At 42.0% G+C, this 13,409-nt stretch overlaps 1 protein-coding gene across 2 annotated transcripts in view; it reads left to right on the top strand.

Moving 5' to 3' along the window:
- Positions 1-13,409, top strand: part of LOC137544668 (caspase-1-A-like) — a 56,700-nt gene that overhangs the window by 11,606 nt on the left and 31,685 nt on the right. For both annotated transcript variants that reach the window (XM_068265764.1, XM_068265765.1), the window contains 5 exons: positions 5,836-5,895; positions 7,543-7,602; positions 8,888-8,929; positions 9,916-9,975; positions 13,332-13,399. In XM_068265764.1, the coding sequence (XP_068121865.1) occupies positions 5,836-5,895; positions 7,543-7,602; positions 8,888-8,929; positions 9,916-9,975; positions 13,332-13,399 (290 nt within the window). The remainder of the gene's footprint in view (positions 1-5,835; positions 5,896-7,542; positions 7,603-8,887; positions 8,930-9,915; positions 9,976-13,331; positions 13,400-13,409) is intronic.

Here is a 13,409-nt window from a genome sequence, read left to right on the forward strand (position 1 = left end):
TTCATGCTGAAATCTATCAAAAATCTGTTGGCGGTGTATGGGCAGGCAACAGATCCCTCTCTGATCAAATCTGATAAGAGAGGGATCTGTCTCATGGTTGATCTGCGCATATATCACTTGATGCATGCTCGTTTCCCCGCCCCTCCCACATGTGAGGAAACGCTACAGATTCTGACATAGAGGAAATGGACTCTTACAATTATGCTAGTTACACACAATGAGCTTTCTGTCAGATTTACTGTCAGATTAATTATGCCCGACAGGTCCGATCTGGTTTCTAGTCGATTTGCTAATTATTTTTTCATAGAAGTGAACGGAAAGTCGATAAAAAATCAGATCAGACCTGTCAGAAATAATCGATCTGACAGTAAATCTCATTGTGTGTACCTAGCGTTAGGTGAATTACTGTAGATCACCAGTGCAGATAATCCACTTTGTTTATCCAATGGTCTAGTTAAGGGACGGTTTACACTCTGAATGCAGATCACAAATGGCGATCGCGATTTTGTGTCACGGTTTTGCACTTTGATTCCTATTTAACAGTACAAGAATCACAATGCAATCGCCCCCAAAGCGCTGCATGCAAGAAGTTTGCAGTCTATGCAAATCGCAAATGCTGCAGTGGGAATGATCCCATAGGTATACATTAGCAGCAGCGCTTTGCTGATCGCCGGCTGTCAGCAAAGCGCTGAAAAGCGTTCAAGTGTGATCCAGCCCTAACAAACACTCATTATGTAAATATAATTGATTAAGGAGTTTATGAAGTTGTGTATTGTCTACATAAAGTCTTACTTTTTCTCCTAAGTTTTCTCCTAGGTGATATTTTCACACCTTATATATAAAGGACCTTGAGCAGAATCTGTGGGTATGCAAGCATAGAAGCATGCCACGGCTATTTGATACAGAGTAGACACTCACTGACCCCTTATAGAAGTGCTCCTGCTCCCGGGCTGGCCGCCATTAATTACAGTGGATCCTGCAACTCCTAACTAAGTGACCCAGAATAGGAAGCCTGCGGGTCCTCTCTGCACATGCGCAGGTTTCCTGGCTTTTTCCTCCCCTCTGTGTGTGAACCACATAATGAAGCGCGGCAGAGGGAGGAGGAAGAAGCCGGAAAGCCTGCGCATGCGCAGAGAGTGGGTGAAAAAGTACAATTATTCAGGGTATTTTCTTACTTGCTAGTGGCTTAAAGCAAAAGTGTTCCCCAACCCTGTAATCAAGGCCCACCAAAAGTGCATGTTTTGTGGAAATCCTCACAGGTAGGTAATCCGTTCTGCTGAGGCACTAATTACCCCACCTGTGTATGTTTGTGGTTTTCTGCAAAACGTACTGTTGGTGGTACTTGAGGACAGGGTTGGGGAACTCAGGCTTAAAGGGACCCTGAGCAGAAGCCGTGAGTATGCATATAAGCATACCCATGGCTTCTGCTCAGGGTCCCTTTAAGCCACTAGCAAGTAAGAAAATACCCCGAATAATTGTGGCCGTACTTTTTCACCCACCTTTTGGTACTTTTTCAATTGTTGAGTGCTGAAAAGATATTTTAAACATAAGATAAAAAATAACCAGTATTTCATAGGAGAAAACTTTGGAGACAAAGTGAATTGGATTGGGCCCAATGTCTAGGTAAGGGTGATAATACATGCTGTTGAAGGCCCATTCCCTTTTAAAGAGACACTGAAGTGAAAAAAAAAATATGATATAGTGAATTGGTTGTGTACTATGAATAATTACTAGAAGATTAGCAGCAAAGAAAATATTCTCATACTTTTATTTTCAGGTATATAGTGTTTTTTCTAACATTGCATCATTCTTTAATATGTGCAGATTTCACAACACTCAGCATTCAAAATGAGTCTATCAGAGCAGTCTGTGAAGTAATGACCTCTCCTCTAGCAGAGAAAAAGTAAACAGTTCAATTACAGTTGAGATAATAAAAGTCAGATAACAGCCCTCTCCATGACTAGGGCCACATACACACATCAGACCATAGTCTTTTGAAAATGAAAGACCACAGACCAATCTTACCACCCTTCATGTAGTATGAGAGCCATACTCTACACAGTCTTTTCTATGGAGCTGAACTCCACATCAGAAAAAAATCTTTGCAAGATGCTGCACACACAGATGCTGTACAGACACAACAGATCAGTATCTGCAAAAGATCTGTTCCTGCCAAAAATCCATTCCTGCAAATTGCAATGATAGTCTATGAGATCTGCAGATCATCATACACACATGATTTAACTGACATTCATCTGCAGATCAGATCCACCAGGATGGATTTTCAGATCTGCAGATCTACAGATGAATGTCAGTTAAATCATGTGTGTATGATGATCTGCAGATCTCATAGACTATCATTGCAATTTGCAGGAATGGATTTTTGGCAGGAACAGATCTTTTGCAGATACTGATCTGTTGTGTCTGTACAGCATCTGTGTGTGCAGCATCTTGCAAAGTTTTTTTTCTGATGTGGAGTTCAGCTCCATAGAAAAGACTGTGTAGAGTATGGCTCTCATACTACATATAGGGTGGTAAGATTGGTCTGTGATCTTTCATTTTCAAAAGACTATGGTCTGATGTGTGTATGTGGCCTAGGACTTAGGCCACATACACACATCAGACCATAGTCTTTTGAAAATGAAAGATCACAGACCAAATTTACTCCATTCCATGTAGTATGAGAGCCATACCTACACAGTCTATTCTATGGAGCTGAACTCCCCATCAGACAGAAATCTTTGCAAGATGCTGCACACACAGATGCTGTACAGACACAAAAGATCAGTATCTGCAAAAGATCTGTTCCTGCCAAAAATCCATTCCTGCAAATTGCAATGATAGTCTATGAGATCTGCAGATCATCATACACACATGATTTAACTGACATTCATCTGCAGATCAGATCCACCAGGATGGATTTTCTGATCTGCGGATGATTGCTTGATCTGAAGATGAATGTCAGTTAAATCATGTGTGTATGATGATCTGCAGATCTCATAGAGTTTCATTGCAATTTGCAGGAATGGATTTTTGGCAGGAACAGATCTTTTGCAGATACTGATCTTTTGTGTCTGTACAGCATCTGTGTGTGCAGCATCTTGCAAAGATTTTTTTCTGATGTGGAGTTCAGCTCCATAGAAAAGACTGTGTAGAGTATGGCTCTCATATTACATGAAGGGTGGTAAGATTGGTCTGTGATCTTTCATTTTCCAAAGACTATAGTCTGATGTGTGTATGAGCCTTAAGTCAGAGAGTTAATGGCTTGTTTGCATAGAGATAACAACTGGAGTTTCTTAACTCTTCCTGTACTGGAAACAATTAGCCTGATGTATCTGATATTAATGTTTTATTTCTTAGCTGTACTACACATACAAATCATAATATCATAATTTTTTTTTCGCTTCAGTGTCTCTTTAATGCCTGGTACACACCATGCAATTTCTCGTCAAATAGATGGGGCGAATCAATAAAATCATCAAAAAAATAATTCTTAGCAAAATGTACTACCCAAAGAAAGCCTAATTAGTGGCGGAAAAAACAAGATCTAGATCAATTAATTGTGATAAGTAGCAATAAAGTTATTGGCGAATGAATGGGAGGTGAACGTTGCTCGGATTCATGAGATTTTCGACACTGTGGGGCTGAACCGGTTAAAATAACTTTCCAGTACTCTGCAGATGAAAAAAACGTAGATGACAAAGTATTATTAAAATTATTTTGAGTATTTTCCTCGCTTGCTGCTGGTTTAAAAGGAACTTTATTAACAAGGTATGAAAATATCACCAAATACAAAACTCAGGAGAATAAGTTAGGCTAGGTTCACAGTGGACAGTTGCATAACGCAAGCGTTATAATGTGTTATAATGACTGTAAACTGCAATGGAGACTGAACATAGACTTTAATACAAAGCCTGCATGCAGTGAGCTTAAATACGTGATCTGTTACAGCGTAGTACTGTGAACAGGCCCATAGAATTGTACGGACAGTGAGTTGACATACAGAATTATTCTACAATGCAACTGACCACTGTGAACAGGGCCTTAATTGTATATGGGGCCCTAAGTCTAATCAGTGTGATTTAATCTTACAGGAAACCTGAAGTGACAGGGATATGGAGGCAGCAATATTTATTTCCTTTTAAACAATACCAGTTGGCTGGCATCCTGCTGATCTTTCTGACATAAGTAGTGTCTGAATCACACACCTGAAACAAGCAAGGGGCAAATCCAGTCAGACTTCAGAGCACCTGATCTGCATGCTTGTGCCGGGTCTATGGCTAAAAGTATTAGAGGCTGAGGATCAACATGATAGCCAGGCAAATTGCATTTTGATAAATAAAAAGAAATATGTAATAAAAAGAAATACAAAAAAAGTAATATAAATAAATATGTAAATTAGAGTGTATCAGAGACGAGTGTTCTTAAAGATTTTTAATTACCCGGGGCTTCCTCCAGCCCCATAAGCACAGATGCGCTCCTCACTATCCTCCCGCGGTCCTCCATTATCCGGCAATCAGCTCCGGTATTTGGCAAGCGCAGAAGACCCCCGTCCCCTTAGTCAGACTGGGCCCGACTGGGCAGAATACCGGAGCTGATTGCGGCCCTTAACGGAGGGGGCTGGAGGAAGCCCTGGGTACGTAAAAATCTTTAAGAACGCTCGTCTCTGGGTCAGTTTAAATAAATAAGACTAAATATGGAAATAAATATGGCAACCTCCTTACCTCTCTCACTTCAGGTGTGCTTTAACCACTTAAGTACCAGCTGTCTCTGCCCCCTTAAGGACAAGAGACCGCTGGTACAAGAACGACGGAATTCTGGCGAATCGCAGCGCGTACCCGCCGCAATCGCCGTCATCGCCGAGACCATCTTGACACCCACTCTGCCGTCTCTATGACGGCAGAGTCATGTGAGCCGGTCAGGAGCCGCTTTCATTGGCTCCTGACCGTGTCTATTAATGTTAGCCAATGGGAGCGGCTTACATTGATAGACACGGCCAGGAGCCATTGACTGGCTCACATGGCTCTGCCGTCATAGAGACAGGCAGAGCCTGTGAGCTGCGGCGAGAAATGGTTTGAGCGGCGCGATCGGCGGAGAGCGACGGAAACGGTGAATGCGCGCTGCGGACAGTGAAAAACAGGGCGTAGATTTCAATCACCGCAGTACTAAAGTAGTTAAACTATTATTTCCATAAACTCTTGCAGATCTAAGTTATCTTTGAGGCCTTGTTCACAGTATAAATTGCTAGAGCAATTGCAAGCGCTAACTGCTTTTGTGAACGCTTTTGAAATCAATTTTTGAAATCAATTTTCCCTTCACTTTCAGAGCAATTTACGCTTTGGTAAGCGCTTTTCTAATTGCTTTTGTCCGGCAATTTTGTTTTTTCTTCCTGACGACACTCAGGAAGTGAGAGATTGATTTGTGGTATTTCACAACAAACTCTTTGACCTGGAACTGAATAAATACAATGTATTTATTCTTGAAAGCGCTGGGCAAATCGCTTTTCAAAGGGCTTTTTCAAGCGCTTTGCGATTTCCCAATACTTTGTGTTGAGGAAATGGTGCAGGAGCCACGTTTGCGTTTGGAAAGAAAGCTCATCGCTCATGTCATCAGCTCATCAACACTCACATAGAGCAACATTGCAGAAGCACTTTTAAAGCGATTTTAAAAATCACCAGCGCTTAAAAAAAAAAAAAAGTGAAAACGTTCTTAGTATGCCTTAGTAAGCCCTAACACAGTATTTTACAAGGTCTAGAAAAATGCAGTGATCTGATCATGGCCTACATAACATGCGTGCGTACAACATAATAATGAACATCTCAACTTTTTCCCCAGTATGTACTTCACCCTCAGTGCCCTCACAGGAGCAGAATACTTCCACATCTACTCAGCCAGGTAAGAAATATGAATATATATAATATATAATAAACAAATCTAGACCAGGACACTATCTGCCTTTGTATGTGTAGGTTTCTCTAGGGCAGGGGTCTCAAACTCGCGGCCCGTGGGCCATTTGCGGCCCTTGATAAAATATTTTGTGGCCCGCGCCGGCAAAAGCAAAAGAGACACGGAAGCGAACTATTATTTGCCTATTTTACCTTTCGCTTCAGTGCTCCCAACTAATCCGCCGCATCCCCGCCGCTAAACGAGGGCTGCAGAGCCCCCAAATCCCCCGGGCAAACATCCACGACTGCGCTGAGGGGCAGAGCTTCCAGCTGTAGCTCTGCCCCTCCTGACGTCAATCGCCGCATGGATCGCCGCCTCTCCCCGCCCTTCTCTGTGAAGGAAGAGTGAGAGGGGCGGGCAGAGGCGGCGATCCGCCGCGATTGACATCAGGAGGGGCAGCTGAAGCTGGAAGCTCTGCCCCTTCCAGGAAATGCCTGCGGATTGCCCCCCGGGCGATTTGGGGGCTCTGCAGCCCTCGTTTTGTGGCGGGGACACGGCGGATTACTTGTAATGGGAGCACTGAAGCGAACTCCCTTATGCGGCCCAGCCTCATCCTGACTTTGCCTTCTGCTGCCTCCAGGTAAATTGAGTTTGAGACCCCTGCTCTAGGGCACTTCAGTTACCTAAATCATAGCCCCCCCCCCCCCCCCCCAAAAAATACAGATAAGGCCAATCATTTATTTAGAGTGTATATACCACAATGAAAAATGTATGAATAGAAGAGTGAGAGGAAAGGTCTTCAGCAGGAAGCATTAAAACTTGTCAAGACTTGTTAATTCTTCTCAGGGCCCGTTTCCACTATCGCGAATCCGCATGCGGGCAACGCATGCGGATTCGCACAGTCAGTACAAGTGGATGGGACTGTTTCCACTTGTGCGTTTCCCCGCACGTTTTTCTGTGCAGAAAAAATCTGCAGGGTAGGGGCCTCAGAATTCGCCTGCGTGTGGAATGCAGGCGAATCGCACGCAATGTATTTAATAGGGAAATCGCATGCGTTTTCCCCATGCGTTTTTTGCCGCGATTTCGCCTGCGATTTCGCATAGGTACCCATGTTAATTCACACAGGCAGTGACATGGTTAAAATCGCATACAGCCTTACCTATGCGAAATCGCGGCAAAAAACGCATGCGGAATCGCACCCGCATGCGATTTGCCTGCGGTGATTCGCCGGCGATTTCGTAACGCTATAGTGGAAACGGGCCCTCACTGTCCACAACAAAAAAACAATCTTTTCACTTGAGATACATGGTAACATTTGGTAGGATCCTTCAGAGGAGTTAATGGGTTAGCTCATATGGTTGTAGTCAGAAGGCAGGGGACCAATAGCAGAGTGTATTCAGGGGCAGTTTCTGACTGATGCCCCAGGCACAACAACTGATGCTCACTGGGATGTGAAGAGAGGCCAGGAATCAGAGTCCTTGTTGCTAGCAACAAATCTTTGTGTGCTTTGCATTGCCTGTGCAGTGTTTTACAAGGTCTAGAAAAATGCAGTGATTTAATTGTGGTCTATTATGAGGGGGCCTAAAATGTACATGTACAATACATAACATGGGTGCATACAGACTAATAATGAGCATTTTAACTTTTTTTCCCCAGTACCTACTGCGCCCTCAGTGCCCTCACAGGAACAGAAGACTATAGCACCCACTCAGCCAGGTAGGAAATGAGTATATGTAAACAAATCTTGGTCAATGCTCTATCTGCATGGAGTTTGTATAGTCTCCCTTTATACGGTATGTATGAGTTTCCTCTAGACACTTCTGTTACCTCAAACATTTCAAAAATATACAGATAACTTAACTGTCTCCCCTCCAAATTGGCCTTACACTATGATAGTCTCAGACCAATTATTTATTTAGTATTTATGTAGCACTTGCATCTTTCGCTCAATAATAAATACATCAATTTTAGAGTGAGAGGAAAGGTCTTCAGGAGGGATATAGACAGCATTAAAAAACTTGTTAGACTTGTAAATTCTGTCCAGAACAAAAAAACAATCTTTTCACTTGAAAATCATGTTAACAGTTGGTTTGATTCCTTCAGAGTTAATGGATTAGCTCATATGGTTGTAATCGGAAGGCAGGGGACCAATAGCAGAATGTATTCAGGGCAGTTCCTGACCTATTTGTTACCCCAGGCACAACAATCTGTGCACCCCCTCTCCCTTTCCCATATACAAATGCACAATATATGGAGAGGAGAGAATTAGTAAGGTATAATCAGCTAAGTATTATACTACAAGGGACACTGAAAGGCTGCAAGAAATTGCAGAGGCAATGCAAAAACTGGAGTATACCGTGCTGTGCATTGCAGACTGCCTGAAAAAGAGTTTCATTAATATAAAAGGATGTAGTATTGCACCTTGTACACTAGAGGGTGCCCCTGGACTTTTCCTTTATGGCCTATGCACAGAAACAGACCTGAATGTATTATACCTTTTGAGGTGAGAGAGAGAGATACAAAAGGTCTGATGCGTACTGGGCTATGAAGAGAGGCCAGGAATCAGAGTCCTTGTTGCCAGCAACAAATCTTTGTGTGATTTGCATTGCCTATAATGGCCTCAATTCACTAAGCTTTATCAAACACTTTATCAAACGTTTGATAATTTACCTCAAAGGTAAAATCTGATTTTGAATTCACTAAGGTGTTATAGGTATATTGAATGTTTTATCGATAAAGATTTCAATAAATCTATAACACCTTAGTGAATTCAAAATTCGATTTTACCCATGAGGTAAATTATCAAACGTTTGATAAAGTGTTTGATAAAGCTTAGTGAATTGAGGCTGCAGTGTTTCACAAGGTCTAGAAAAATGCAGTGATTTATTATGGCCTATTATGAGGTGGCCTAGAATGTACATGTACACTACATAACACGGGTGCATACAGGCTAATAATGAGCATTTTAACTTTTTTTCCCCAATACCTACTCCGCCCTCAGTGCCCTCACAGGAACAGAAGACTACAGCATCCACTCAGCCAGGTAGGAAATATGAGTATATAACAAATCTTGGCTAGGGCACTTGTCTGCATGGAGTTTGTATGTAGGGCTGCTCAAATCCGGATCCGAGAGACACGTGGAAAAGAGCCCTTAGGCCTCTTTTGCATGGACAGTTTAAAGGCAGTGAAATGCCTATCAAACTCTCACAACTGCTTACTGCTGCCTGGTAACTGCTCATTGCTGCCTGGTAACTGCTTGCTGAACACACAGTTCAACTGCTCGTGGAAAAGAGGCCGCAGGCCCAGTGCACACCAAAAACCTCTAGCAGATCTGCAAAACGCTAGAGGTTTTGAAGCAGATTTCAGAGCGATTCTAGGCATGTTTTCTAAACATACCCCGCTTTTTCTGGAGCGTTTTTGTGTAGCAGATGTCATATATTGTTACAGTAAAGCTGCTACTGTAACAAAAAAGCCTGAAAACCGCTCTGATCTAGCGTTTTTCAGAGCGGTTTTCCATTTTCCTATACTTTAACATTGAGGCAGAAACGCCTCAGAAATCTAAAAAATGCTGCAGCCCTGGGTTTGCGTTTGTGGAAAAAACGAACTGCTCTGGTGTGCACCATCCCAGTCACTTTCATTAGCCAAGCGGTTTCCCCCCTGCAAGCGTTTTAAAAAATGCTCCAGAGCCGCTCTGGTGTGCACCAGCCCTTAGATGGGTAGGTGATCACTTCAAGAAAAAACAGAATGGGTGTATTGGAGCTTCCTAATTAAGCAGCAGCTTATAAGTTAATACAGATGCTATTTAACCGATTGGCAGCCTGTAGTTTTGATTTACTTGCAACCGATTCCATATCCCTACCGGGAAAATTTTAATGTTCTGCAAATTTTTCACTGAACATTTGCTAGTGTTGGAATGTTTCTTCTGTAAACCAGCCTCTGTGTTTAAATCAGTATTGAGTAAATTTGTGTCTAATTATATGTGACTCAGTGTGCTGAGCTGACTGTCATATAATTTTCCTGTGTTTTAAGTACCTTCAGAACTCCCGCTGCCCAAACAGGAACAGAACGTGGAGCCAGCCATACAGACAGGTAATACAGAGTGCTGTCACAGTCTACAGGTTCAGCATGTCGTCATCTTCACTTAAAGGACACATCCGAGGAAAAAAAAAAACAAGATCTACTGAACTGAAAATGAAAAGTCAAAATAAGCATACACAAGTCATACTTACCTTCCATGTAGTCTACTCCTCAGTGTCCTTCTCCTGTCCCGCGTCCTGTTTGTTCACTGTTATCAAGGGAATTTTCCGTCCTCCATTTTGAAAATGGCCATTACCCATAACCGCTTTCTGGTCAGCACACAGTTAAACTGTAACATCGCCACTTGAGCCATAGGGAAACATGGACATTACCTGGTACATCAGTTTTCCTCTCAGCTATAACTGACAGCAACTGATATATAACTGACAGCAACTGATATATTTCAGATCTGACAAAATATTGTCAGAACTGGAAGGGATTATTGTCAGAAGAAAATGGTGAGCTTCTGAGAGGAACTGACGGCAAGGTAACTATGTAATGTTCATTTGAAGTTACCTCGTGTTTATTTTAAATATTTTTACTCAGTACAGCTTCTCTTTAAACAGGGCCAATATGTCCCTTGCCGCAGCCCCAGTGTCCCTGGGTCCCCTCCTTTGCAAATGTCAATCTCGCCGGGTCAGAATCTTATGTGCTTGTGCGAGTGCGGTCGCACTCACATGGCCTGGAGTGTTCTGCGCAGGCGCAGAATGCTCCCGGCTACTGGAGTGCGAGCGGCGCAGCCCAGCACTCGCACAGGCGAACAGAATTCCGACCTAGCAAGGTGAGCATCTGCAACAGAGGAGACCCTGGGACACCGGAGCTGCGGCGAGGGACATATCGGCTGCCAGGGGCTGGAGTAAGCCCCGGGTAAGTAGATCTTGTTTTTTTTTTTTTCTTACTCAGAGCTGTCCTTTAAGCCCCCTTCACACATGAAATAATTCTTGTGCAATTTCTGTTTTTGCAAATTTGCAATCGCCGGACATCTAATGCAAGTCAATGGCATTGCATTTGACATGTGTAATTTTTTGCATTTGAATTTTTTTTGCAGAAAAAGTCCTACATGTATGCTTTTATTCTGCCCCTAACATGTGACCCACAATGCAAGTCAAGCACAAAAATGCAGAATCGCAAATAATCATAGCAAAACGTGGCTGAAATTCACAGGGATAAGTGAGAGGCAGGGTGTCTGTTTTTATGCATGTTTTCTGAACATACAATCGCATTTCAACTTAGAACTCATGTTAATCAATTGACCAGTTCACACTTAATGCGCTTTTTGCATGCAGAAATAACTGTCAACCTGCAGCATAATTCTGTACATTTTGTCAGTTTTCTCTATCATAAGCTGCTGTGAAAAAAGAAACCGTGTATTTTTCTGGGTACAACACACATAGGGCTTGATTCACTAAACTGTGATAACTCATATTACAGGTGCGCTAGTGTTTTGCGCACATTATAACATTAACACATTATAAGAGCTCTGGCGCCCAGGACCAGGACACTTTTTCCCAGGCACTCCTATAGATCTGAGGAAGCGGTTTTAACCGTGAAACGCGTTGTCAATTGTGCCCCAAATAAATTTCAAAGTGTTAACTACTGCCTTACCAGTGAGTTTTACTGCTATAAGGTAGGAACCTTAGTACTATATTTGAATCTTTGTATATTTGATCTGAATTAGTGGTACATGTCCACGGGCGCCTTCTACTTCTTCCGCCAGACTGTGCTAATTACTTGTTCTTTGTTAAATACTTGCTCCCTGCTAGCAATTAACTAGCAGAGAACAAGTATGCAGATCGGGTGCCTTGACTCCGCTGTGAGCTTCAGTTTACAGCAGTCCCAAACCTGTACTCTATGCCCGCCAACAGTGCATGTTTTGCAGGAACCATACATAAGTGTGTCTCAGTAGTGCTGATTAACTACCTCTGTTGGAATTCCACAAAACATGCACTCGTTCATACAGAAGTGTTTTTTACCTGTGCCTGAAAGGCTTGTACTATGTTTGTATTTATGTATTCAGCTGTTTTTTTAACCTCCTCAACCTCCTGTGTCGGGCATACCGCTCTGTGGCCCCAGGAGTCCGCCAAGCAGTAGGAGCAGCTGGAGTACTTTGGCATCACAAAATATTTTTGTCCTTCAAAGTAATACTTGTGCCATTTAACTCCAATGGTGAAAATTAGAGATGAGACGAATCCTACATTTCCTTGAATGCAAACACAAAAAGATTCTCAAATCTTTTGAATCAAAAGGTGCATACACACGCACTACGGCGGGTCCGTCAGACCTTCCCGCTGGGCGGACTTTCAGCAGACAGTAGTGCATGTGTACGCACTGTCGGCAGACTGATAAGGCTGTTCCTGAATGATCCTGAAAGTCCACCCAGCGGGAGGGTCTGACAGACCCATCGGTGGCTTCCGCAGTGCGTGTGTACGCACCTTAACAAATCCTGTAAGTAAGAGTTGTGTGATCTGTGTAAGAATAGTAGTTAGACTTAGAATATACAGTACGATTCTAAGTCTTAACTACTATTCTTACATGGATCACACAATACTTATGTACAGAATTCAAGAGATTTCAGAATCAAGAAAATCGAGAATTCTTTCGGAATGTAGGATTCAGCCCAAGTCTAGTGAAAATCCTATTTAAAGAGACACTCAAGTGAAAAAAAAAATTATGATATAATGCATTGGTTGTGTAGTACGGATAGTTACTAGAACATTAGCAGCAAAGAAAATATTCTCATACTTTTATTTTCAGATATATATATATATATATATATATATATATATATATATATATATATTTATAACAATTGCATCATTCTCTAATATTTGCAGTTTACACACTTACTACAGCATTCTAAATGATTTTGCAGAGCAGCAGTGAACTTTTGAACTCCTTCTCAGCAAAAAAAAGAAAATAATTTGACAGACAGTTGAGATAACAAGCTTCAAAAGACATGGCTCTCTGCTTTCAAAGTGGTAGAGCTCAATGGCTTATTTGCCTAGATAACAACTCGAGTCTCTTAACTCTTCCTGTACTGGAAACAATATTAGACTTATGTCTCTGCTCTTAATGTTTTATTTCTTAGCTGTACTACACATACAAATCATTATATCATAATTTTTTTTCCACTTCAGTGTCCCCTTAAATCCATTTCAATTCCTGGTCGGAACATTACAGTACATGAAACTGTCCAAAAGGTTGAATACATGGGAGGCACTGCCTATTAGCCATCAATGCTGAATATAAATGTAGAGAGAAAATGCTTTCATCATTAGAGCAGATGAATGGTAAATCAGACAATCATTGTAAACATAGATACATACATAATTTATAGATAACATAAATAAATATCTTTTTCTTTTTAGGACCCTATGGCATCAAACTGTGTTCAGCAGAGCAATATGAGAAAATTTGCTCAGAGGAAGGTGGTCAAGTATGTATAC

The sequence above is a fragment of the Hyperolius riggenbachi genome, chromosome 2 (assembly GCF_040937935.1).
Source record: "Hyperolius riggenbachi isolate aHypRig1 chromosome 2, aHypRig1.pri, whole genome shotgun sequence".
Classification (NCBI taxonomy): Eukaryota; Metazoa; Chordata; class Amphibia; order Anura; family Hyperoliidae; genus Hyperolius; species Hyperolius riggenbachi.